Source organism: Pan troglodytes, chromosome 10 (genome assembly GCF_028858775.2).
Source record: "Pan troglodytes isolate AG18354 chromosome 10, NHGRI_mPanTro3-v2.0_pri, whole genome shotgun sequence".
Classification (NCBI taxonomy): Eukaryota; Metazoa; Chordata; class Mammalia; order Primates; family Hominidae; genus Pan; species Pan troglodytes.
In genome coordinates this window covers 69401389-69428130 of record NC_072408.2, presented here as the reverse complement: position 1 = coordinate 69428130, position 26742 = coordinate 69401389, and the positions used below count along the sequence as shown (strand labels likewise).

General features: G+C 42.6%; 2 protein-coding genes across 2 annotated transcripts in view; one reads left to right on the top strand and one right to left on the bottom strand.

The window, feature by feature from the left end:
* Positions 1-1468: 1468 nt before the first annotated feature.
* Positions 1469-13593, bottom strand: BHLHE41 (basic helix-loop-helix family member e41). The gene is made up of 5 exons (XM_520805.9): positions 7919-13593; positions 7720-7783; positions 7271-7378; positions 6829-6940; positions 1469-6367 (listed from the first exon to the last, which is right to left on the bottom strand). Exons 1-5 carry the CDS (start codon positions 7978-7980, stop codon positions 5265-5267), a joined length of 1449 nt encoding a protein of 482 aa, XP_520805.2. The 5' UTR covers positions 7981-13593; the 3' UTR covers positions 1469-5264.
* The window catches only part of SSPN (sarcospan), a 119455-nt gene continuing 97928 nt past the window's right edge, over positions 5216-26742 (top strand). The window contains exon 1 of the mRNA XM_003313781.6: positions 5216-5351. The gene's annotated coding sequence lies outside the window, so the exon portion shown is untranslated. The remainder of the gene's footprint in view (positions 5352-26742) is intronic.

The following is a 26742-nucleotide window of genomic DNA, read 5'->3' as shown; positions in this document are numbered from 1 at the left end:
TTCTCTAGCACTTACCATGGCACCTCACATACAGCAAGCAAAACAAATATCTGAATCCCCACACCATTTATTGAATCCATAAACTCAAGAAGAAAAGGAATATGCTGTAATCGATGAGGAGTCTGAAACCTCTCACCATGGGTGTGTCTAAATTCAGAGGCAGCATCTGGACCTACACACCCATCCTGCCAGTTCCCCAGAATACTTTTGCATTCTGCCGGCTGCCCAAGAAGTCCAATACCCAGAGGCAGAGGAGGTTACATACTAGAAGCAGGAGCCAGAGTCATCCTTAAATCAAAATGCTGAATCAATTTCACTAGTGGCCCTCCCTCCCCTATTCTTAGCAACTAGAGAGAGGTGTTCATCTAATCAAATAACTTATTCCTGACATGCAAATTTGTTTATTTTGTGGTTAGTTGTGGGCTAAAACCATTAGCAAGTTGCTTTTATTTTTATGTAATAAAATGATGGCAAAATATATAATGTATTTGAAGGCATTTGCATAAGTAATCTTGAAGGCATTTGCATAAGAAGCATCGCTGAGAATCTGGAAGTTAAAGGAAATAAAAAAGCTGAGAATCTGGAAGTTAAAGGAAATAAAAAAGGTCACAGATTCTACAAATTCACACAACTTACTTGTAGAACAAACCCTCAGGTCCTCTGTCAGAGCCTATTTACTCTAATTTTAGCACATTTCAAATGGGTGTGGTAGTGTTTAAATGGTTTCCCAGCCCACAGTAAGTCAGAGGTAGCAAATTAGATAAGAGATGGAGGAAGCACTCTGAGGCTTCAAGAAGTGACAGCTGACAGGCTAGCTGTGCGTAAAGAGACTGAAAAACCCTATAAAAAGCAGGTAGAACTCAAAAAAAAATTTGGTGCAGGTGCAATTACTCCCAGATGTCATGCATAGTGCAAAAATGATGTTTACAATGATGACCCTGAATTATTGAGAAAGGTTAAGTATGTCCAGGTTAAGACATTTAGAGGATATGTGTAATACATTTTAGTATGCTTTCCACTAAAATTCAAAAATGAAAAACAGCACTGGCATTTGAACATAGAAGTTTTAGTTTTCTAAACCACTGACTGTCCCTCCTGTCAGACAAACTAGGCATCACTGAATTTAGAATTTTAAAATATCAACATTTAAAAGGTGGTTTTATATTTGTTTGGAGTTTTCAATATGGAATCTCTGAACGAGCATAAGAAACTCGATTTTAAGACAAACGTACAACTCCTAGAATGGCATATTTTTAAAGTACATGCTGCGCATGTTTTCTAGTATAAATCCCATCTTAATCACACAAAATATGTGATAATTTCCCATGTCAATCCCTTACTTAAATTCTTCTATGAAAAACTAGAACTTCCATGGGACTTTAGCATGCACTGTAAATCCATCTTGAACTTGTTTAAAATAACAGTGAGAACAATGGGTGGGTCTAAATATATTGAGCTGAGGGTCCAATAGGTTAAGAATTTTTGTTTAATGAAAAATATCAGGTTGCTACCTGAAGTAAAATACCATGATCACAACAGTACAGCCAGCTTTTGGCAATATGATGGTCTTAAGTCATTCATGAGAGCTCTGTTCATTTCTAGCTAATGTAAAAGTCCTTCGTGTGTTTGCCCAGCCATGTCTCTCCAGAGGCTCCGCTGGCAATCACTTTCCATGGAAAGGTTAAGAATTGACCTGTGACATAGAAAGGAGTAGGCTGAGCCTCCTTTTACATAACTTTTGAACAAATCTCGGGTGGTGGGCAATAACCAAAGTCATCGCCTGGATGGCCAGAAACAGGGAACTAAATGAAAAATAGTTTCACAATGATAGGAACTAAAACTCCAAATTTTACATAGCTATTAAAGTGTTGTTTCTAGTGCCTTGAAAACGTGCTTAAGGTTAGCTCTTTGGAGGGGAGGGAAGGGCCATTTTTTTCAATTCAATATAAAGTTTGCTAAGAAATGTGTTATATAAAATTAATCTTTTTAAAGATTATGTAAAATATATGTATGTAAAATTAAATTTTTATGAGTATAATACTATACTCATAAAAACATTGACTCAAGATTCATATTTGCCTGAAGTTGGAAAATCATTTTAGCTGAAATTTCACCACTACAAGTATAGAAGCCTCTTTAGTGAATTATGACTTCAGCCTTTTAATTCATTAAAATAAATCAATGACTAAAATAAAGCTTTTTCAGATTTTCAGATACAATATAGACAATATTATTTTTGCATTTCTGTTCTAACTTTATCTTACCATGTTACCATATGGGCACTTGGACTAAATAACTGACTTGTAAAATCTGGCCCAACTCTGAAGATTTTTTTATCTCATTATACCAAAATTATACACATGCTAAAAACATTGTATTATCCTCTGATTCACTTTTAATCCTTTTTGGTTATGAAACTAATATTACTACAGTAGTGGCATCAAAATATAGCTCAAAATATTTGAAATGCTGTTTTTCCCATTATTCTGATTCAGATAATTTTTCTAAAGTTCAATAAATTAACAATGCTGAAAAATCCTACATAGTTTTCTAGTGTTGATTTCAATTTCCTTTGTTCTATGGTTTGTTACGAAGCTTCATGGGGGCTGCTCAATCAAGTTCAGCTTACTTGGTCCAAGATACTGCAATGGGAAGTAGTTGAGTGACTGAGGGATATAATAGAGCTGGCCACTAGTGCTAGTGCTGACTCTAGGTAGCTCTGTGACCTTGGGAAGATAATTAATATCTCTGGGCTTCCTTTCTTTTTTTCCTATCACGAAATGCAGGGGACTGGATGAGCTGTGGCTCCTTCTGGCTTCATACTGTTATGACTTGCAGTTCAGTTGCCATAAAGTCAGCAGAGGGAGCACTTTTTCTACATCTTATACAATCTGACTCTCATTTAAACATTTTCAAAAATCAAGGGGTTTGTGAAGAACATTCCTGAAACTAAAAGCTGACAATCCTTCACTGTTTGTATCATATCACAGATTTGAATGGAAATTTGAGAAAAGTCTAGAAATTATTTCTGATCCTGGAATTCCATGATAAAGTCCCATGACAGAATTATTTTATAAAAAGCCAAAACACTCTCATATTAAGCACCCCTTTGTGATCATCTATTTATACAAGACCCAGTGAAAGAGGAACACCTGACCATACTAGAGAGGCTATGTGATGTCACAGACGAAAACTGAAAAACTTGTCAATCATTAAAACAATAGAAAATTGGGTCTAACATAAACAAACCACACAAGTTAATTGGTAGGTTTTTCTTTTGCACTTTTCATTAAGATACATTGGGAACGAGCAGGTAGACAAAGCCAGAGCTTGGAGGCTTGCAAGAGATTGGAAATGTGTGACATCAAGCCAATGACAAAAAAAAGCTGTAAATCTGAGAACTGTAGTGATTTGTATCCCTATAGTTATAGATATCTTAAAACTAATTGAGCATCCATTATGTCTTTTTTAATTATTAGACAATATCATATCGTATATTAAAGTTTTTATTCCTTAGTAAGAATTTTTAAATCACAAAATAGTGTGGCAATATTTAGGTAATAGAATTTATGGAGTGCTGAAAATACTAGAATATAAAGATAATTTCTAGTTTATCGTCACATACTAAACTTTTCTAAACCAGCTGGTTTCTCGCAGACAGTATTTATTTTTTTAAAATAATTTAAGACAGCATAAGCTTGTACCAAGCATAAGCATTGTAACAAAAGTGCAACTTTTCAGCAAATCCTCCCCAAAAGATATTTTAACTCAAAATATCATTAGCACATATTTTCTCCCTACAAAAATAGCATGTCAGACATCATTAATTGGATGTATTAACAACTATGTACATAAGAGCCACCTTGTAGGCTAAGAGTTTAACGTTGTTTAAACACAGCGTTTGAGGCAAACAGTAGCAACAGCAGCAGCAAATGCACCAAACTGACGAAAAGACCCAGATATTTTCCTCACTCATAGTCAGACTGTTGTGTCTCACCCCTTACATAACATCCAAGTGAGATTTCTCACAGTGCTACCTTGGCAACAAACTAAAAATATCTAGACAAGGTCTTGGTTTAAGCCTTATTAAAAAAGCTTTCTTTGTGATTATCTGGTATCTGGTTTGGTCTCCAGAAAATACATAGACTTGGAGATAGGAAGGCCTCACAGGACTTCATTCTATATCTTTACAGCATTTGCAATCAAAACTGACCAGTTAAATGCTTTCGTTCACTTTTGAATTTTAACAGAATATAGGATATATCAGTTTGGACTTGTTTTTTTTGTTGTTGTTGTTGTTGTTTTTTGTTTTGTTTTGAAGTTCAGTGCACTTTTTTACAGTAAGATTACAAAAATTTAGGAACATGATGGATTAATGAGAGTGGGAATAGATGCACTTGAGATGTGTATGTATAGATACCTATCTATGGATAAATAGAAATCTGTACAGATAGATATCTATCTATAGATGGACTAAGAAGAAATTAAGATGAGTCCATTAATTCATGGTCAATTTCTCAATAAAGTGTTAGCAAATGTACTAGGAATGATTCTGGCCTTCTCATCCATCTCCTTCCCTGACTTAGTTCTGACGATGGCCCAGCTCCGTGTTTCTTTAACGAGTGCAAGTTACTAAGAGATACCATTTAAACCACTTCAGAATAGGTTGCAACGTGAGAAACTGCATCCTCACTTCTTTGAAAAATATATGCCTTTTAGAAAGCTGAACATTAGAAAATACTGAAGAGTAAATTCAATTCTAAAAGATCCTCAATCTGTTTGTGGAACGCCTCCTAAAACAGGCAGGGCAGCTTTGAGAACTAGCTCTACATAACAACTACCTGCTGTTCCATGTCAACTCCAAAGACGTCAAAGGTGTTAACATCTTTCCCCTACCCCGGGGTTCACCTAGCTCAGCCACAGAACAGACCCTTCTTACTTCCTCTCGAATTAGGTTCCAATTTTAAGAGATAATGGAACATGGCCTAAAAGGGGGCAAAATTTATTTGGGGGATTAAAAAAAAGAGCCAATGTCTTTCGCAGAGGATCTTTTACAGCTGGTGGGGGGAAGAAAGGGATGTTAGTGTGTGGAGGGTGGGGTGGTGAGGGATGAGCAAAACAGGAACTCCGATGTACACATAACACCTGTTTTGTTGTTCTTGTTTATGCCTGTCGTGCATCTATTACACTTCCTCCCTTAAAGACCTTAAGAGTATTTTAACTTCTCACTCTGCTTGAACCTCCGTCCTTCGGGACGCAAGGATTCAGGGAGCTTCCTTTCCTGGCTGCGAGGGATCTTCCTGAGCAGAGCTCTCCGGGTTCCCCGGCTCGCGGGGCCCGGCGAAGGGCAGGTGGGTGCGGCCGTGCGGGTGCTGGGGGTGCGGCGCCCCAAGGGGCGCCACCTCGTGCGGCAGGAGGGTCGCGGCGGCGGCGCCCGCCTTCTCGGGAGGGGGCGACAACACCGAGGACAGGCAGGGGAACGCGGCGGCGGCGGCGGCAGCGGCGGCGGCGGCTGCCGCGGCTGCCGCCGGGGCGGGGATGCCGGGGTATAGCAGCGGGAACGGGGCGGCAGCCGCCGCCGGGTACAGATACTTCTCCAGGCCGCTCTTGTCCAGGAAGGGCTGCACGTAGGCGGCAGCTGCAGAAGGCGAGAGGAAGCAGAAGGGCAGGCAGAAGGGGGCCGCGGCGGCCGCGGGCTGCGGGAAGGGCGCGCCCCCGCCTCCGCCGAACGCCACCAGCGAGCTGAGCAGGGCGGCGTCGGGTCTCAGCAGCGCGGCCGCGGCGGCAGGGTCGGGCCCCAGGAGCGCGGCTGCCGCCGCCGCCGCGCCGCCCCCCGGGCCGCCGCCGCTGCCGCCGCCGCGGGAATCCAGCTTCATCCTCTTGGGCGCCGGCGAGTCCTCCCCGGGAGGCTCCTGCTTGATGGTGACGCGGCTCGCCCCCGCGCCTTTGCCTTTCTCGCGGTCCGGCCGGGCCTCGGCTTCGCCGCCGTAGCCGCTGTCGGTGTCCGTGTCGTTCTCGGCGGCGAGCTCGGCGCTGGGCTGAGTCCGCTGGATGACCGGCACGCAGTAGGCGAGGGGCTCCAGCTTCTGCCCCGCGCGCTCCAGGCAGGGGGCGGCCGCGGACCCGGCGGCCGAGGGAGCGCCGGTGCCTTTGCTCAGAGGGACCTGTTGAGTCAACAGCTGCGGGGTGGGCAAGAACTGGGTGGCCACGGCGTGCAAGTGGTTGATCAGCTGGACACACCGCGGCTCCCTGGGTGTCCAGCTCTCAAACCGGGAGAGGTATTGCAAGACTTCTTTGGCGCATGTTTGAAATCCCGAGTGGAACGCATCCAAGTCGGACTGAATGGGCGATTTCAGAGATCGCTCCCCTAGGATGAGGAAGGGATGGGGGTGGGGGACGGAGGAGTGGAGGCAAGAAGAAACATACCCACGTTAAAACATCTGCTTATCACGTGGGCCCTGCATCGACTAAAGTGATCTCGGTTTTTCCCCAGTATTCAAGTGATATAATCCACCAGTTGACGAGAGAAGCGGGGTGGCGGAGGTGCGGAGCGGGGAGAGGGCGCTCTCCTCTCAGCTGAAAACCAAAGTGGAGCGGGTGCAACCGCCACTTTAAATCCTGATTCCTCCGAGTTCTGCTGAAAGCCTCTAGGATGCTTCGGGAAATGGGCTCGTTCCAATGAAGGGAAAGTATAAGCAATTTAACAAATGAGAGGGAACCCATGAGCCCACGGAAAGAGATGGGGTGCGGGTGAGGGAGTCCTGACACTGCTCCCCTGTGGGCTGCCCCGCTTCATCAGGGTAGGCTGGCCTCCCTGAACTGACTTACCATTCTGTAAAGCAATTATCTTCTGATGCTGTTGCTCGGTTAAGGCGGTTAAAGCTTTTAAGTGTTTCAAAGTTAATTCCAAGACTACAGCTTTCTCCAGATGTCCCAGAGTCTGCAGTGGTGCAAAAAAGAAACGGGCACTTGGTTACTTAAAAACACACATTTGGCTTAATTGGCTGTCCATTCAGCACAGCAATTTAAGCAAACACTTTGAAAGAAGTACTATTCTTTTACTTCTTGAGCTTTCCACAAGACAGGTTATAAATGATTTCTTGCCTTCAGCTGGGAGCACCTACTCCAGTTTGCGGGAAACTCTGTACGGTATAGCACAAGTTTTAAGTCAGGAACTTATATTTACATTTATTCTTATATTTTCTGGGAGTCGCACCAGACTATTAACACGCCCTTGGAGAGCAGCAAAGAATGAAAATGTGCATCTTACTGTCAATTTCAGATGTTCAGGCAGTAAATCTTTCAGCTGAGCAATGCATTCATTAATTCGGTCTCTTCTTTTCTTTTCTATTAATCTGTGCGGTAATTTGTAGGTATCCTTAATATATGAGAGTCATGGAAAAGAGAAAACAGTAAGCGAAACATTCACTTATTGGATATTACCCTCGTCTGCCCCCCGCCCCCCCCCCCACCATAAAACATACTATGTGATAAACTACACCCAAGAAACCTCTTTCCTCTGGACTGTTCTGCAATGCAATTTAAATTCAGGTATGATGTTTAATATCCCCCTGAGAGTACCCAGCAAGCCACTTAAAATTCACAGTTGGGGAAGCTCAGGGGCTGGAATATATTTGCGGGCAGAGCTTCACTGTGAAATCAATGGCTCTAATTAACTACCCATGCAGGTTATGAGGAATATCGGGAACTTACACTTACCTTGGTGTCGTCTCGTTTCATGCTCCTTTTGGGTTTACACATATACAAAGAGGAATAGTCCAGTCTGCAAAACAGAAATCAGCATCAGGCACCCATTCGGGGAGGGGCTCTGCCCTCACCAGCTCCATACCACTTTCTGGAGAAGAAAAAAATCAAACCAAAGCCTAGACAGATATTCGCAAGAGTGCGTGCACCTTACCCTATAAAATCTCTATGTTCCAGTAACTGTCTCTCTTGCAAATGAGGAATTCCTTCGTCCATGTTCAACTGCTGTTCGTTTCCTCTGTTTCGATTTTTGGGGCTCTGTACAATAATCTGTGGGACGGTAGGCTTGGGAGACCTTGGGGGGATCTGTGCGTCTCCAGTCTCTTTCTCGCTCTCCCTCTTCAGTGCAGTGTTGAAAGTGTGAAGCAGTTGGTCCCCCCCTCCACCGCGCTCGCACACACACACGCACACTCGCGCCGGCCCCACTGCGCTGGTAGTTTGCTCTCACTCCAGGCAGTGTTTGGCCACAGGGCACGCGCGTCGCCCGCCAGACCAGCACCCAGCTCACGTGCGGAACGTACCATCCGCGGTCCAGCCCGGAGGGGGGCGGGGGAGGAGGGGCCGGGCCGGGAGGGGGCGTCGGGAGAAGGCGAACGGCAGGAGGGGGCGGGGACACCTGATCAGGGCCACCGGAAAGGAAAAACAACTTCGGCCAAGCTATTCATCTTCCCAAAGGCGATGCAGTCGGCAGGAGGAGGGGGGAGTGGGGGTGCAGGGGTGCGGGGCAGCCTGAGCTTCCTTGGCTCGAAAATGCGACTCCCTGGGTTCGTCCGTTATTACGGTGCAGGAATGTGAACGTGGCTTTTTGCTTTTCCACCGATTGTGCTGTTGGTTTGAACCATAGAAAGGAAGGGAAAAGAGAATTCGCGGTGGGTAAACTTGAGTCCCAAAGGAAATTTTGGAGACTTGTTTGCTCACTGATCAGTGGCCTGGAGGGACTCCTTGGCGCTGGGTGGAGAGGTTGCCTCGAGAAGAAGCAACTTGCAATCCGCTCCTTGAAGGATTTAAGATACATGAAAACGTTGTCACTGGGTCCGAATGTCGCAATCCAAGTGTCTTTCGGTGACACGGCGTCCCTGGGCCAACTAAACTTCCCCGCAGCAGCCGGAATTGCGGTGCCACTAATCACAGCAGCAGATGACGACGTTTGGGGCCGCGTGTGCTCCTGGAGGAACGCGGCGGGGAGCGAGCCGGGGATGAGTGGGGGCTGGGAAGGGAGAAGGGGGTGGCACGAGAGGGGCTACCACAGAAAAGCTATGCAGCATTTATCACCCGCCCGCTCAACTCTGCCGCGTTCTGAGCCTCCGGTGACGCTACGTGCTTTCCCCATCCCCCCGCCCCCCCGCGCGATAAGAGACGCCCGGAGTGTGCAGAGCCCACGTTTACTACCGCTGGCACCTCCAAAGCCTCCCTCCTTAATCCGGTCTCAAACGGGTACCAGCACAGGGCCAGCAACGTGATCCGACCTGCCGCTGCTGCCACATCACTGCTCGGGGAACCCGTGCGCGCGCGCACTCGCCCTGCAGCCGCGGCGCTCGGCGCCGGGAATCACAGGCCAGCAAGAGCCGGGTTACCTTTCCCCAGAGCCACCCTGGGAGCATGACTCACTGCTAGTGAGAGTTACCGGGAGGTGCCCGGGGATGCGCACTGCCCACGCCGCCCTGCCAGCCCAGGGGAAAGCATGTCCTGAGGGACTCCCAGGGGTGGGATGGAGGCTATATATATATTTCTCTAGATATACATAAAGACATAGAGAAAAAACCAAGGTTTTTCCTGCACAGAGAGGGATATTTTCATTCTCCCCGGGGTGATCTCTGAAACGTTGATTATTGCCGGTGATAAGTGAACCGAGGGGAGAAGAACGCCAAAGGTACATGCACCAGGGCGCTGCAGGGACTGGGGCGCCCGCTACGTGTCCCCCGGCCCGCCCCGCCGGGCACGGGTTCCGGGGACGGATCTGGGTCGCGGGAAGCGGCGGCTGGGAGGAGGTCACGTGTCTGCGGGAGTCGCGTCTCCTCCCCGACTCCAGGAGCAGCCCGGGCCGCGGCGGCCGCTCGCGCTGCTGCAGTCTCCGGAGTCCTGGGCGGAGACGCGCACTGCGTCTGGCTTCGTGACTCGGGCGGCGGCGGCGGCCCAGGATCACCCCGGCGTGAGGAGACGCTCACGGTCCGTTCAGTTCATCTGTTTAGAAGGCCTTTTAAGGTCTCTCGACTTCCTCAAATAGAGGAACGTATTTTGCACCAAACAGGCAATTTAATCACGATGGTTCTTAATTTAAAAAGTATTTTTAAAATGCTGACTTTATTTTAAATCTCGGTCCGACCTCTCTCCTATTTCCAAAAGGTTAGGTAATTAAGACCCTTCGATGGGGAGGGCACGTTGGAGCCCTAAAAGCGACCTATTCCTGCAGTACTGTATCATTTTTACCTCTTTTTAATTGACTAAAAATGGGAATGCCGTTAGGTGAATAATTTAAAAATTAAAACACCAGGTCCCTTTCTAGATTTCTGAATGTTTGGAGTAGAAAGGGGATGTAAATATTTGCTCCAGAGCTAAATTTCACTTGAAAAGGATGACTGGTTAGGGAAAATGAAATAAAGACAAGATCATTGCATTTTGGCCTCGTCGGGCTAAAAACACAAGGCAGACATCTGACCAGGGCAAACCTTAGAAGCTAAGTCTGGGGCAGAGATTAAATGCAAGTTGAAATAGGAGGAACACGATCAGGAGCCTTGAGGCTCAAGGGTGGGTTAAATAAGCTTGCAGCACCCCATAATTTAAAGGGACAAAAAGCTGCAAATGACACATGAAGCTTTTTTCTGTTATCTCTTTGAGGCTCCTTTCTCCCCCCATCCTTTCTGCCCCAAGCTTCCCCACTTCCGTACCCTTTTCCCGTGATACCTACTCAAACTGCAAATGGGGTCTTTTCCCAATTTTTATCTCCTTTGTTGTTCTTGATCCCCTTTTCCTCTTCTTTTCTGTCTTTCCTTTACATACTCACCTTTTAACTCATGTTTCCCTTTTTCATTTCTTCTTTATCTTCCTTTCCCTTATGTTCTCTGTCTACCTTTTCCCTGTTAAATGCCAGCTTTTGCCATTTCTCTGTAGTTCTGTCAATCTCCTGTTTGCTTTTTGCCCTTTTTTTCTTTGATCTTTCACCCTGGCGACTCTTCTTGCTTACCCACTTCCCTTAAACTTGAATCCCATTCCTGTTCTTTCTCAAACTCTTGGCTTCTGGAATATTGGGCATAGTTTGATGCCTCTGAATATCCCTTTGCGCAAGAAGGGTGTAACAATAGCTAACAACTATATAGCCTTTAAGATTAGAGTACCAGACTGCATTCAAAGAGCTTTTTATGTATTAAGTCATTAATCATTTCCACAACCCTCTAAGGTAGATACTATTATTGTTTCCATTCTACAGATGAGAAAATGCTTACAAAGTGAGATTACAAAATATTTCCAAGGTCCCAGAGCCAGGATTTAAGCCCAGACAGTGGGTTCGAGAGTCTGGACCCTGGACGACTCTTACACCTCAATGTGAATAGTGAGTGGTAAGGTGTAAGTGTTAACTAGCTGCTTCAGGGATGTTTTTCTATTTACCAGTATAAGTGTGCACATTTGTGTGTGTGTGTGAATGAACTTGTGTGGGGAGTTTTGCAAGAGAGATGGAAAAGGGAGAGGTGTTAGCATTGGAGCTGATGACAGAGATAAGAAAAGCTATGGCAAGAAGAGAGGCAGTCTTTTGCCATGTCATTGAGTCATTCAGTTGGCATCTAGCTTCAAATTTATTGATTTAAATCCAAATATCCTAATTAATTCTTATAATTTTGTACAGATGGACAGATGGAAGTACAGTTTAGAAAAGGCTGATGGTGACCAGCTGTTCACCAGCTCTGCTGAGCAAACTGAGCCAAGCTCTAATGTGAAGACTTCAGGTTAGTAATAGGAAAAGTTCACCTGTGGTGAGGTTAGAAAGGGAAAAAAAGTACCCTAACAAAGGAACAGAAACTAGAATGCCATCTTTGGATATGTTTTAAAATAGGTTGAGTCTTATCTTTTTAGGAAAGCTTAATGCTATCCTGCTGAAAGCCAAGAAGATACAAGATGAGCTCAAAGCCCCTTTGAGCTTATAATTAAAGAATTTTGTGATGCTTTGCTTTCAATTAAAGATATCCATCTTTCTCCTTTTAATAGGCGAGGGGTAGCTGCTTCCATTGCTTTTCTTTGGTTAAGTAAGGAAATCATTACCTATAGAGACACTAATGAAAGGAAATACTTAGGCCAATTCTCCCCCCTGCCTAAATATCCTAAGTCCTGCACTCATTATATTCACCCTGTGACTTTAGAAGGCCTTATCCTGTTTGCAAAGTCTTGGATTTCCAACAGAAACAGAACTTGCCTGAAAGGATTAAAGTTTCCATGGGGAATAGAGGTTTTCTGCCTCTTTAGGGTTCTGCAAGCCCTACTGCCCTTCTGGAGAATTAACTCCAGGGTGTTTTAGGAACCCAAGTGTGATCCAAACTAACTGTACATCTCTGATGGCCCCAAAATCTGCTTAGGGGCGTAGAGTCTCCTGCCTGTGATACTGTGAAAATGGCCCATCTGAAGGGCAGAAGCCATTCTTGATCACCTCTGTTTTAGACAGCGGACAAGAATCTACAGACGTTTTACATCAAAGTTAAGCAGAGTCCACAACAATCTAAAAAAGTTTTGGGTTGATGCTAAAATCAAGGCCTGGAGGGGATAGCGGGGTGGGATCTGGACTTACAAAAGCTTCCCTAGGAATTTCGGCTCTTGGCATGCACACCTGCTCTCAAGGGAGAAGAGTTAATGTTGTCAGGCACACCATAGAAAGAAGGGTGCCTCAGAGAAGGATTTAAGGAGGGACGGCAATTCCACTGCTACTCACCAGAAGCCAGTATGACTTTAAAATATTGATGATGTTATTTGCTGAAAGTACCAGATTTTAAATGCCAGAATAGAAGATTGGGTTTTCCAGTTGCATACTCAGCAAATGAGCAGAAACAGCACACGTGTCCCCTTTTAATTTGTAAAGGAACTTAAGTCTTTCTGAAGACTATCAATTAATGTGTCTGTAGCCATAAACATACCTATGAACCATGTTTTACATTTATGTAACACTGCTCAAGAAGTTTATGCACTTATTAGTCTTTGCATAGCTTCAAGGAGCAGATAATATTGAGTATTAGAAATAAATTTTATTTCTGCTGAAATCATTTGTATTTTCATATTTATGTGATGATCAAAACCATTCATGCAGGCTGTTCTGCATTTCACGTGTGCTCAAAATTCCTGGAGTTCTTAACATACAAAAGACAACTAGGAGAGAGCCAAGCCCAAAGACCACAATAGGAGGATTCCCTGGCCCTTCTGCCCCTACGTATCTGCCTGGTCCCTCATGGTGCCCATGTGCTTCTCATACTGATTGAGGTGGATCCATAATGAGACCGGAAAAGTAGCATGAGGAGGAGATGACAACCCCATTAAGGACTTTCACAAAGTGTTCTCTACCATTTCTCTGGAGTCTGGACTAGTTGGATGGTGGAAGTCTGCAGGAAGAGGGGCCTTTTAATGTCTGTGTTTCCTTTGTTACTGCTGATGAAAATTCTTGGAAAAATCTTCCAAGAAAAACATGTTTATGCAATGTGAAGCACATTCAAATATAAATAAGATGCACTAAATGTCCACTTCTCTCACCCACCCACTATGGGCTTCATACGGTCCTTACATCAATTGTCAGATGGTGTCCTCCTGGTGCAGAGAGTTGTCAGTAACAGATATTTCTTCTGACTTCAAAGGTACTCCTACTTTAAAAAAACAACAACAGAAAACTAGCTAAGGAGGGTTAAATCCAGACTTACAATCAAAACTATTGGTATAAAACTTTTTATTTAATAACTAAAGCGATAAATCATATATAACAATTACCCAACAAGTACTATGGTTCTGGTATTAACTTATAATCATCATTAGTAAGGAAACTGACTGAAATCCAGGCTGTGTATATTAGTTAAGGTCTGCATTTCAGCCAAAATAACAGCAACTGAAATTAGGAAGTTCTTTTTTGGGCACATAAAAGAAGTCTGAAGGTAAGCAGTCCAGGGGTAACGTGAAGTGGTAAAAGTGCCATCAGTGTCCCAGACTTCTGCTTTTCCACTGTCCACCAGCGTCTATCTGCAAGATCACCCCATGGTCAGAAGATGGCTGCAGGAACTCCTGCAGGGAAGGATGAAAGGGTGCCTGCCAACTGAGCAAGGTCTCTTAAGGAGCTTTTTTTTTTTTTTTTTGCAAGCTCCACCCATCTCATTGTCCAATCCCATTACAAGAGGTTACAAATGTAGTTTTCAAAGCTGAGGCTCCACAGCAATATAGGGGTTCTTTTAGTAAAGGGGAAGTGGAGACTAGATACTGGGTTGGCACTAGCCATCTCTGCGGTGATGTGACTAAAAGGAAATGGTTTGTCCACGTCCTCTTCTTTTTTCATCAGTGAGTCTCTTCCCCTCTATTATGCCATATGATTTGGCAGCATCATTTTATTGTATTAGGGTATTTAATTCCAATTTCAGAAAAATGTCAATCTTCCTGTCTGCAATTGCACAAACTTAACTAACTCCTTAAGCACATGGTCCTTAACGTCTGTATTTTTAAGTTCTAATAATTGTAGAAATCTGCTTAGGGAGGAAATTTAATAGAGTTTGCTCTTCTTCCTGTAGAATGCAAATTTCAGCTGCATGTTTTCTTGGAAATGATTGTCTGTCTTTTTACGTAGCAGACCTGTCCTGTGGTTGTCCTGTCCCTGCAGCTGTGCCTTCTGCCTCTGGCAGTTGGCTTGAAGAGAGCAGCTTCTAGGAGAAAGGCACTCTCTGATAGTTCCTTGAATGCATCTAGGATTTTGCACTTCATTCACTTCTAGCCACACTTATGTAGTATACAATTGCTTTAGGGTCAGAAGATTGTGGGAGGGCTATGCTATCCAGTCGGGTTCTGGAATAAATGAGGGAGGAAAGAAGAGGTAAGTGAGTGCAGTGCAATGGGAGAAGAGGGACTAATTTCTAAGGCTGAGATTGGGAGGTGAATGCTGGAAGAGAATCTATCTTTGGAGCATTTTACTATGGACAGGTATTAAGGCAGGTGTCTTATAAACAACGTCCAGTGCTCTCAATTCTTAGAACTAGGCACCATCAACTCTACCTTACAGATGAACAAACTCAGGCTCAGAGACCTTAGGTAACTTGTCTGTTGTCATGTAGTAATGGCAAAGCCAGGCAATAGGGACCTAGGTGTGCTCCGGGGTGTCACTGGCAAGAGTCTTGAGTTTTAACAGTTAATTACCTTCTCCCCTCAGCCCCTGAGAGGATCTCCTATCCAAGCATTTCACCTTCCTTGGTGAAGCTCTGCTTCAGGTCATGGGAGCCCCTGCCAGAGGGTTGATGTTTAGAGGAGTTGTTGAGAGATGAGGAAGATGGTAGGAGGGGAAATTCTTAACCCCATTCTAGCTGACTTGGAATTTCTGATGTTTGAATGGGAATTTTGCATGTATTTCCCTACAGACAGACACAAGGGTAAGGGTGTGGTTAGCTCACTGAATAAAGCTGTCCTGTGTCTAGCATCTTGGGATCTCCTATCCAATCCTCATCCACTGAATGAATATTTACTGTGCTTATATGAACTGTGCACTGTGATGGGTTTTAGGGATTCAATAGTGAACGTTGTCTTCAATAAGTTTATAATTTAATGGATTAAATTTCTCTTAAGAGAAAAGATCACTAAGAAAGTGGAATAATTATCCTAAAGCCATTTTATGTTCCAAAAAAGCCTGCTTTTTGGTACATTTGAGATACACTTAAACAGCTCTACTTCTCTAGTATTGCACTTTAGAAATCATTCCAGAAAATGTAGTCAGTGGCCTTGGTCTGTGGGTAAGGCTTGTCCTGTAAAGGCCACTAGCAAAGAAAATGCTTTCTCCCTTGCTTTCCTGAGCCATCTAGACCTTCATTATATCTACCTCCCCAATTTGCCCTAGCTCCCTGATGGTGGGGATGCCTGTTCAACACCCACCCCTTCCAAGCATATACAATTTCACTGTATGGCTCCTGTTCGGCTCTCCACCCTCCCCTGGGATTCTCCCACCTCCCTTGACAAGTATGATCTTCTCATGGCTTAGTGTTTAAACTTTCTCTCTTCGGTGTTTGAAGCTAACTTTGCTCTGGATTGTAACTTGGTCTACTCCTTGGTGTTCCACATCTTCTGTAGTGTCTGTTAGGAAGCTCCTTCTCATCCCCAGCCCCTCAGCCCTCACCCTGACCCCAGTTGCTTGGTCATTGCCCTAGCAGGTTTCTTTTAGGGGGAGATTTGGACAGGGTTAGACTTAGCTAATTTCCTTTGTTCCAGAGAAGGCCAGAATGGTTTCATACAAGAATATAACTCATTACAATGACCCATAACCTCCAACACATAGATTTTCACATCCTGAAAAGGACAACTTCCTCATCATCATATACTTGACTCCCTCAGTTCTTTGACCTCAGCAGTTCAACCTGGAAAGGGACCTGACAGGGCTGGCAAATTTGGTCAGCTTAATGTCTACATCACTTTCAGGTGCAGGGACTGGATGGCAAATTTAGCAAGACAGCCTGACCTTTAAACGAAGAATGCGGTGATCATTCTCAACCCCTTCATCTCCCTCACTCCCCCATCCAATTAATAACAATATCTGAGAATTCCACCTCTTAAATATCTGTAACTCCATCCCCCTTTCATCCTAACTGCCCACACTCCAGACCAGGCCCCCATAATCTCTCACCCCAAATGTTGCAAGAGCTTCTTCCCTGCTTTTAACAGTTGGGGTCTAGTAAGGAAGATAAAAACCACCCTAGATATTTCAAGTAGGAGGAATTTGACAGAGGAGATTAAAGGCATAATCATAAACTTTGGAAAGGCTGGGATTATCAGTTTTGGGAAAAACTGTTATTGACTTCCAGAAAATCTTGACACTCAATTGGTTCAGGGAAACCTGAATCCCATTGAGCTCAGCTGCCTGCCATGTGGAAGAGGCTGACTTGCAGGAGCTTGTCCAGAAGCTACTGTAAACCTCACATCTGCACACAGCTGCCAGGGGAGAAATACGGTGTGTCTCTGCCACTTTCCACATCTTGCACAAGGGCCTCTCAAAGGCAGAATCTAAGTTAGAGGTGGGGAGGGGATTCTGGAAAAATGTGGTTCCAAGTTTCTATTATGCAATGAGGACAGAGTGGAGAAGGCAGTGGAGCTGGTGCTGAGTTGGCATCAGATATCTCACACCTGTATCCACTGTATATGCCTTCTATCCCCCTCCACCACACTGAATTCAATCACTAAGTTATAGCCAGAGCAATTTTTCTGTTCGTGTCATTCTCTTGATCAAAACTCTTTAATAGCTTCCTATTTCCATTAAGTTAAAATCAAACTTGAAACTCTTCAGTGGCCTGAATATGACTTAGTTCTTGCCTACATCTCAGTCTCATCACTCATTTCTCTGCCCCCCTTTCTAGAATCCAGCATACCAGCTTTCTTTCAAAAAATATTTTTTAATGTACCCTGCTCTTGCTGTCTCAGGTCCTTCACTCACACTGTTTTGATTGATTAGAATGTTTCGTTCCCACTTCCCCAATGTCTTTCCCTTCTCTTCCTCCTACTCAACCTTCGGGTGTCATCTGAAACATCACTGTCTCCAAGAAGCCTTCTCTGAGTTCCTGGACCAGATTTGTCTCCTTCTATCAGCTCCCTTTGTGCCTGTCTTTCATAACTTCTGCTGCCTGAAAGACTCATACAACTTTTCAGCATCTGTCTTCCCCACTAGTTTGTAAGCTCCATGAAGACAGACACCCGAATTGTTTACTGCTGTATCCCCAGTGTCTAGGACAGTGTTGAGCACAGAACAGACACACAACTCTTCTGAATGATTCCTAAATGTGCTCCACCAAGTCATCTATATACTGAAGTTGGCTTTGTTCCAGGAAAACACTTGAATGACAAGTCATAACCAAGCCACATAACATTTGAAGTGTCCTCGTACCTGTTGAGGGTGGGGAATATAATGTTGGTTCCCACCCTCCCATCCCCCACTAGGACTTTTCTATATTGGTGTGGCTTTTATGGGCAGGGACACCCTCACTATACTTGGAGTACTGCATATTTACTTCTTGGCTTTACCAGGCACATGGAGATTAGAAAGTAGGTACCATGAAGGATCATAAAATGCTCCTGATATTGCAGGAAACTCAGTAGTCTGGCAGGGTCTTTAGTGAAGTAGTGGGAAGTTCTGTCAGGGGGTAGGGCCTGTGGCTGTGGAATTGCTGTTTGTCATTGTACCAGGATTGATGTGCTCGGTGCCCAGAAGGCAGTAAGCTCTGCTCCCTAGCAGCCTTGGTAAGTTGAGTTTCTCACTTGCAGAACTTTTACTTCCTTTCGCAGTGTGCATTAGCAAATCAGAGAGACTGTAAAAGCTGGAGCCAGTCCAGTTGAATTCCACAGGTGCTCCAGAGACCGTGGGTTGGTGAGGTAACATCCAGGGCATGGCTCTCAGAGGCCAGAAGTAGGGAGGGGTGCAGAGTTTGGCCTGGCAAGCTGTGTTTACAGGTTTGCTGGGCTGAGTGGGTCACAGGAGGGGGTCCTGGGGCAGAGCCAAAGAGCTTGGTTACCAAGAGTGCAGAAAGAAACAAGCACTGTGCCAGGATGTAGGAGTCAAGCCTCAGACTCCGGAACAAAGTGGGAGGATTGAGAACCAGTGAAGCCAGTCCATCAGAATGCCAAGCTGGTAGGCACAGAGGAGGCAAGGAGCAAAGGGTCAGTACAGACAAAAGAGAGCTGGGGCAAGATGCAGGAGGCAGGAACCAGGTCTGGAGGATGCACTACGAATGTGGAGGAATTCTCCTGGAGGTGGTCAGTCAGTCATGCCCTTGATAGGCTGGAAATAGGGTCAGAAACACATCAACCCTCACCCTCAAGCCAACTTTGCATTTCCTCCTGGCACTCGTACTTGCAAAAACACATAGCTCTCATTTCTCTAATTATGTATTCAAAAAGAAAGTTTTGATTTTTCTGGTAAGGGCTTCTTGCAAAATCAAACTACGTTTGCCAAATATAGCCCCGGTGACCACAAGCCATCAGCAGGCCTGGGTCTGAGTTCACACCTGCTCAACATTCCTGCATTGCCAGTGGTGATCCAGCTGAGATACAATTCTGAGTCAATTTTGTCATTGGATAATGGCACTACTGATTTTTCCTAGGCTTTTTATTCTGTTTTAGAAATTCTGCTTCAGACATACCAAAGGTAATGAAATAGACATATCTCATATTTCTGTCCTTGTTTCATATTACAGTCCACCCTCCATATCTGTGGGCTCCCATCCATGGATTCAACCAACCTTGGAATATAAATATTTGAAAATAAATTGTGTCTGTACTGAACATGTACAGACATTTTTCCCTTGTCATTATTCTCTAAACAATACAGTTTATTTATATAGCACTTACATTGTATTAGGTGTCATAAGTAATCTAGAGATGTTTTAAAGTGTATGGGATGACGTGTGTAGGCTATGTATAAAAGACTATGCCATTTTATATCAGGGGACTTGAGCACCCAAGGATTTTGGTATCCACCGGAGGTCCTGGAACCAATACCCTGCAGATACCAAGGGATGAGTGTGTTTCATGTTGCTGTGTATGGTGGCAGAGTTGGTATGGACTTAGGCTTTAAGATCAAGAGGACCTGAGTTTAAATGCTGTTTTCCCCTGAGTAGCTGTGTGACCTTGGACAAATTATGAATGAGTCGGTTATCTCAAATGTAACTACAGAGAAATAGCAGTACCTCCCTCTGTTTATTGCGTGTCCATGACAATGCGCAGAGAACACCCCCATCCTAGTAGGTGAGCAATAAATGGTAGCTATTATTTTTCCCATTTGAGCTGCTTGGTTAAAATTATGAGTGTCATAGAAAATATGGGTGTATGAAAATAATTGATGAATTGAGTAACATTTTAAGTTCAAGAGGTAAACCTATTGCTTTCCATTACTCTTTCCTCTAGTAATGGGTGAATAACAATAAAACAGAAGGCCAGACCTGTCAACGTGATTTTCCATTAATGAGATATAGTTAAGAGTCCATGGTACTTTGTGTGCTACTTGGAAATAGGCAGTACTGGTCACAACCTTATCCTTTTAAATCATGCTATTTAGACAGCTCCTCTGAGAGCTGTCACATAGTTCCACATTTATGTGCAAATTGGGGGAAATCCTCTTAGTCCATGCTTTGTCGTAAGTTAAAGCCTTGGTCAGGTCTTAAATGAATGACATGGGTGAATTAAGTTTCAAACTTTCTTAGCTGGCCATGGGAGGCATCTTGACTTATTTCTTCTTTATTTCAGCCATTCTACTAATAAAAGCAAGACTTTTATGGCAGTTACTCTGTGCCATGCTCTCTTTTACTGTTTTGCAAGTCTTAACTCATTTAATTGCTCAACAACCCTTTGATATAGATAGTGTGATAATGCCATTCCGAAAAGGAAAAAACTGCGGCACAGGTTAAGTAATTTGTCCATGTCACACAAATAGTAAATGGCAGAGCCAGGATTTGAAGAAAACACTGTGGCTGCAGAGTCATTGCCCATAATCTTGACTGCCTGTGTGCACAATGGCCTCCCAAAAACCCAGACAAAAATTCAGCATTTCTATTTACCTCCATGATTTTTGTTTAGAGAAGCGAGGCTTCATTATGCCAGAAAGAGCATGGCTTTGGGGTCTGAAACTGTGAGCATAAGGTTAAGCTTTACGAATACCTGTTTGCCTAGTTGGGAGAGGCAAAGTTTGGAACTTCCCTAAACCTCAGTGTCCGCACTTATAGAATGAGGATCTTATATACCTGTTGTGAGGTGACTAGTATTTCTGACACATAGAAGATGTCCAATAAATATGTCACTACCTTGAATATATATATACACATATACATATGTGTGTGTGTGTGTGTGTGTGTATGTATATATATATATATATATATATATATATATATTTTTTTTTTTTTTTTTTTTTTTTTTTGAGATGGAGTCTTGCTCTGTTGCCTAGGCTGGAGTACAGTGGTGCAATCTTGGCTCATTGCAACTGCCACCTCCTGTTTTCAAGCGATTCTCCTACCTCAGCCTCCCGAGTAGCTGGGATTACAGGGGCCCCACCACCACGCCTGGCTAATTTTTTTGTATTTTAGTAGAGACGGGTTTCACCCTGTTGGCCAGGCTGGTCTCGAACTCCTGTCCTCAAGTGACCTACCCACCTCAGCCTCCCAAAGTGCTGGGATTATAGGCATGAGTCACCGCGTCTGGCCTACTACGTTGAATATTAACAGTTGTCCCTCAGTATCCACAGGGGACTGGTTCCAGGACCTCCCCCGACCCCATGATACTAAAATCTGTGGATGTTCAAGTCCCATGTAAATAAAGCGTAGCATTTGCTTATAACCTATGCACATCCTCCCGTATATTTGAAATCATCTCTAGATTACTTATAATACCTAATATGACATAAACACTATATAAACACTGAATTTTAAAATTTGTATTGTTATTTATTTATTTTGTTTCACATATTTTTGATCCACGATTGGTTGAATCTGTGGATGTAGAACCTGTGGATACAGAGGGCCAACTGTATTTAAAGATATCCAAACATGCAATCATTTTGGTGGTTTATTTTCTCCTGAAAAACAAATTTTTGATTTTGTTAAACTTTTCACCTTTCCAAAATAGGGTAAAATTTGATCACTGAGTTAACAATAATAGAGTATCTTCTATGTGCAAGGCATTTTCTAGATAGGGGCTATCCAACAGAACTTTTTGCAGTGAAAGAAATATTCTATAATCTGGCCTGTCCAATGTGGTAGTGCTAGCCACATGTGGTTATTGAGCAGTTAAAATTGCTTAGTTTAACTAAGGTACTGAATTTTAAATTTTATTTAATTTTAGTTAATTTACATTTAATTTTAAATAGCCACATGTTAGTGACTATCACATTGCACAAGGAAAGTCTAGATGCTTTTATTAGGCCCACATACTGATCAATCCATAAATAATTATTTTTAAAAAGCCAAGACTTTTTTTAACCTGTTCTTTTTTTAAGGTGCTTATGGTGCTCAGAATCCGTGTGGGAAGAAAAAAAAATCAATGATCGAGCATAAATTCAGGCCAATAAAGATAAACTATAGTCCATTTTAATTTTACTGGAACTCAAATGACATAACTTATCAATATTTTTAAACAGTGATCATGAATTTTCTATGAATATTTTAGTTACTTCCCATAAATAAATAGTAATATAATAATTTCAATTCTGCATATCATACCATATAGGGATTAGTTAGGTTTAGATGTAAGCAGTAGTGTGCTGGTAAATGTTTAACTGGTTCTTTATGAAAAATGTAGGTGTGTGCCTGTGTGCATGTGTGTGTATGGTTTATTATATACTATGTTATAAATGATGTGTAGCAAAACACACACTTACACATAAGAATAAAATATATATTACTCCTGTGAATCCCATATAGCCAACTGATTTTCACTGAGTGCTTTTATTGATTTTTGCTAAATTCTTTTATCTCTTGCCAACCTATGAGTGCAATTAATTCCCAAGTGTAATTCTGACATTAATGTTGATTGAAATTTTCCTTTATGTTAATGATTAAGGTGAAAGTCATACAGTGAAGACATTTGTTAGAACCTCATTTATTCATCATTGATATGAGCAATGTTTTCACTAAATCAGGTAATAATTTTCACATACTGGAAAAATATTTCCCTATTTTTGTGTGCTATTCACAATGTGATAACTATAAATGTGACACTTTTAAATGGAATCTGCCTGATTAACATTTTCTCTATCTCTTTTTTGAGTCCAACAATTGGCAAAATAATAAATTTGTAGCACTTGCCAATTTCCATGGTGTAAATACTCCCACCACTACTAATGTGGCATCACTAACAGTGGAGTTAGGAAAGTATAATAGATGTAATAACTAATCTCAAGAGCAAATAGTAAAATGTGGTAAATAGTAAGATAATAGTAAAATGTGGTAAACAGTAAAATAATAGTAAAATGTTGTAAAATATCTAGGAACTGATGGGCTTTGATTATTTATTACCTTTGTTTTTACTATAATTTATTTAGTGGTAAATTTTTATAACTTAATTCGTCATAGTGTGGAGTCCCAGAATGTTGGTCCTGTGTTTATCAGCAATTTATGAAGCGGACACTCTTTGCCAGCACTAGGTGCTAGGGCTGTAAAAATGAATAAGGCCTGTCAAGATTTGAGTTTTCCTGGATATGCTCTTGCCCTCCTCTCTTGTCTCCTTTTCCTCACTGAATGATCTCATCCAGGCTCATGGCTTCAATATCGTCTTTATGCTGATAATCCCAAATTTATGTTTCCATCTCTGCTTTTCTACTGCAAGCTCCAGTCTCATAAATTCAACTTCCTACCTGATAACTCCTTTTGGATTTCATGTAGTTATTTCATGAAATATAGTTGTTTTTATGAAATAACTGTATGAAATCATGACCATTCCAGCCTGGTACATTGTAATGTCCATGTTTTGCTCCAAACCCATGTAGTCTTCCTCCAGTCTTCATCATTCTCAGTCAATGACACTACCATGTACCAGTTAATTGAGCTCTGATTTTAAGGATCATCCTTTGTCCTTTTCTTTTATTAATTTTCTACATTGAACCTATCAGCAAGTTCTGTTTCTTCTATTCCAAAATACTTCTCAAATCTGGACAGTCCTCACCATCTTCAGTGCTGTCACCCTAGTCAAAGCCACTATCTCTCATTGGGACTATTGAGAGACTGGACCTGGTTTGGATTTGTGTCCCCGCCCAAATCTCATGTAGAATTGTAATCCCCAGTATTGGAAAAGGGGCCACGGGGGAAGTGACTGGATCACGAAGGTGGATTTTCCCCTCACTGTTTTCATGATATTGAGTGAGTTGTCATGAGATCTGGTTGTTTAAAATTGTGTAGCACCTTCCCCTTCACTCTCTTCCTCCTGCTACGGCCATGTAGGACGTGACTTCTTCCTCTTCACCTTCCGTCATGATTGTAAATTTCCTGAGGCCTCCCCAGCCATGCTGCTTGTACTGTCTGCGGAACAGTGAACCAATTAAACCCCTTTTCTTTATAAATTACCCAGTCTCAGGTAGTTCTTTATAGCAATGTGAGTGCGAATGAATACATTCATATTTGGTCTTCCTGCCTTTCCTTTTTCATCACACAGATCTTTCACACAGTATGAAGAAGGAACTCTTAAAATATAAAGCAGCTCATGTCACTTTTTTGCTTAAAATCTCTCCACTAGTTAACGTATTTCAGTTAGATCAAAGTCCAATCTATAGTAGGCAGAATAATGGGCCTCCATAAATGTCCATGTCCTAATCCCTGGAACCTGTGAATATATTACCTTACATAGCACAAGGAACTTTGTAAATGTGACTATATTAAGGATCTTGGAAAGGAGAGATTATCCAGGATTATCCAGGTGGGAACAATGTAGTCAAAAGGATGTTTATAAGTGGAAGCAGGAGGCAGAAGAGAATTAGAGGGAGAGGTAACAATGGAACAGCCAGGTAGATGCAGCACTGCTGTGTTTGGGGATGGAGGAAGGGAGGTAAAACCGAAGGACTGTGGGTGCCTCCAGAAACTGGAAAATGTAAGGAAATGGATTCTTCCCCAGAGCCTCCAAAAAGGAGTGCTCCCTTGCAAACATCTTGAGTTTAGCCCAATGAGACCCATGAAAGACTTCTATCTCAAAGAACTCTCAGATAATAAATTGGTGTTGTTTAAGCTTGTAAATTTATTGTAATTTGTTAGCATGGCCACAGAAAACTAATACAGTAGCCTGCGAGACCCTACAACTTTCTCCTCTAGATCCTCACAAAACTGGTTACTCATCATTTGGATTACCAGAATCTCCTCAAAAAGGCACCACCACCACCTGGTCACTTTTTACTCTGTGCTTTATTTTCTGAATAGCTTCTGTGAGAATATGAAATTGTCTTACTAATTTGTTTTTGTCTTTATACCTTCTTACCAGACACATATCATTAACATATGAACTTCAGGAAGTCAGGGACCTAGTATATCATTTTCATCCAGTAAACACTCAGTGAATGTATGTTTTTTAAAAAATGAATGAAAACAGGATGTCTTGCTCAGGATATGCACAGTCTATGGGAGAGAAGATGAGTAAAGCAATGATTACAGAACAGTATAATGAAGGCTATAAAAGGGACTCATATGGGGAGTCACAGGCACCCATAGGAAAAGCACCTTGGCAGGCTCTCCAGAGGAATTACTATTGGGCACAACCTTGAAGAGAAAGTAGGAAAGCAAAAGCCTGGTAAAAAGGAGCAGGTGGATTTTCAGGCAGAGGATGTTGGAGGTTGTGAAAGAGAATACACAGGTATTAAATCAACTGCAGGTGATTTGGTTATGCTGGAGCCTAAAATGAAAGTTAGGAAGGTGTCTTATCACTGGGACTTTGTATGACTTACCAAGAAATGTTTGATTTGTCTAGGTGGCATGAAAGGGTTTTAAGCAGTGCCAGTTTTGCATCGTAGAAAATGTATTCTGATGACACTATTGATAGTATATTGAAGGGGAGGTAATGCTGGAGATGGGAAACCAGTTGGGACGATATGGCCATTTTCAAGATGAAAGGTTGTAGGACAGTAACAGTGAAAATGGAGAATGATAGGGAGATCTGGGAAAGTATTTTAGAGGTGTGTTCCATGGGATTGGTGACCAATTTATTGCGTGAGTGAGAGAGAAACAGTATTAGGAGTTGACACTCAGGGTTTGGTTTGGGTGACTGGACAGAGAGTAGTACCTCCAATAAGAATAAGGAATATGGGAGGAGGATATGAGACAGATTTCACTGTGACAAGTTTGTGACGTACCATGGGTGGAAGAGGCATCTCAGAGGAAGCTGGATTTAAGTCTGAATCTTGGGAAAGATCAGGGCTAGAGATTTATATCTGGAATGAATGGAATATGTGATATGAGTGGTTGAGCTATTTCAGGACATGGAGATTAGAAGAGAAGTGGGTTGAGGATGGAATCCTGGGGAATACTGACTTTTACACATTGGATGAAAGATGTGTGTCTAAGAGTGAGACCAAGAAGGAATAGTCAGAGAAGAAGGAAAGAATAAAGAATGTGCTGTCATCTACAGAAATGCCTGGCTCCTTCATCTGTACATGCAATTTAGTGAGATTTCCAATGTCACCTCTTCCAGGTCCTCTCAAATGGATTCAGTTGCTTTTCACTTTACTGTACCTGTATTATGATGATTGTCACATTGTATATACCTATTTTTTATGCTGGTCTAATTATTCTACTCCTAGATAGTAAACTTCTTGAAAGCAAGGACTATGACTCACTTATAATTCTTTGTAGTTCTCAGTAGGATATCATACACATATTACATTTATGACAAATTAATATGGCCGCTGAATATAGCAGATATTTTGGAAAGTAGCCTTTATTCATATTTGAATAAACAGTAGTCATTTGATTAAGTATAAAGTGGTACCAAACAGCTAAGCAAAATATTTCTTTAAGATGATGGTAGTGTATCATCTTAATATACTTGATCATCATGAGCTCCTGTGTAATCATAATAGAGAAATATTAATTGTGTGCTTATTATGTTCCAGGTGTTCTGTTGAATGCTTTATACACATGATTTCATTTAATATTCACAGTAACCTATGGCTGGGCATCATTATTCTTATTTCACAGATGGAAGATAGGAATCTCAGAAAGGCTAAGTAACTTGCACAAGATGACACAGTCAGTAAAGAGCTAAGATTTAAACCTAGACAGCCTGCCTGCAGAGCTGGTGTTTTAAGTGCCTCTCTAGGGCCTCTTA

Bases quoted from the DNA above. Each gene is read 5' to 3' on its own strand.
- BHLHE41 (XM_520805.9), bottom strand. From the start codon at position 7,980: ATGGACGAAGGAATTCCTCATTTGCAAGAGAGACAGTTACTGGAACAT. The intron at 7,784-7,918 runs GTAAGGTGCACG...TCTGTTTTGCAG, and splicing joins GAACATAGAGATTTTATAGG to ACTGGACTATTCCTCTTTGT. The intron at 6,368-6,828 runs GTAAGTCAGTTC...TCCTCATCCTAG, and splicing joins GATAATTGCTTTACAGAATG to GGGAGCGATCTCTGAAATCG.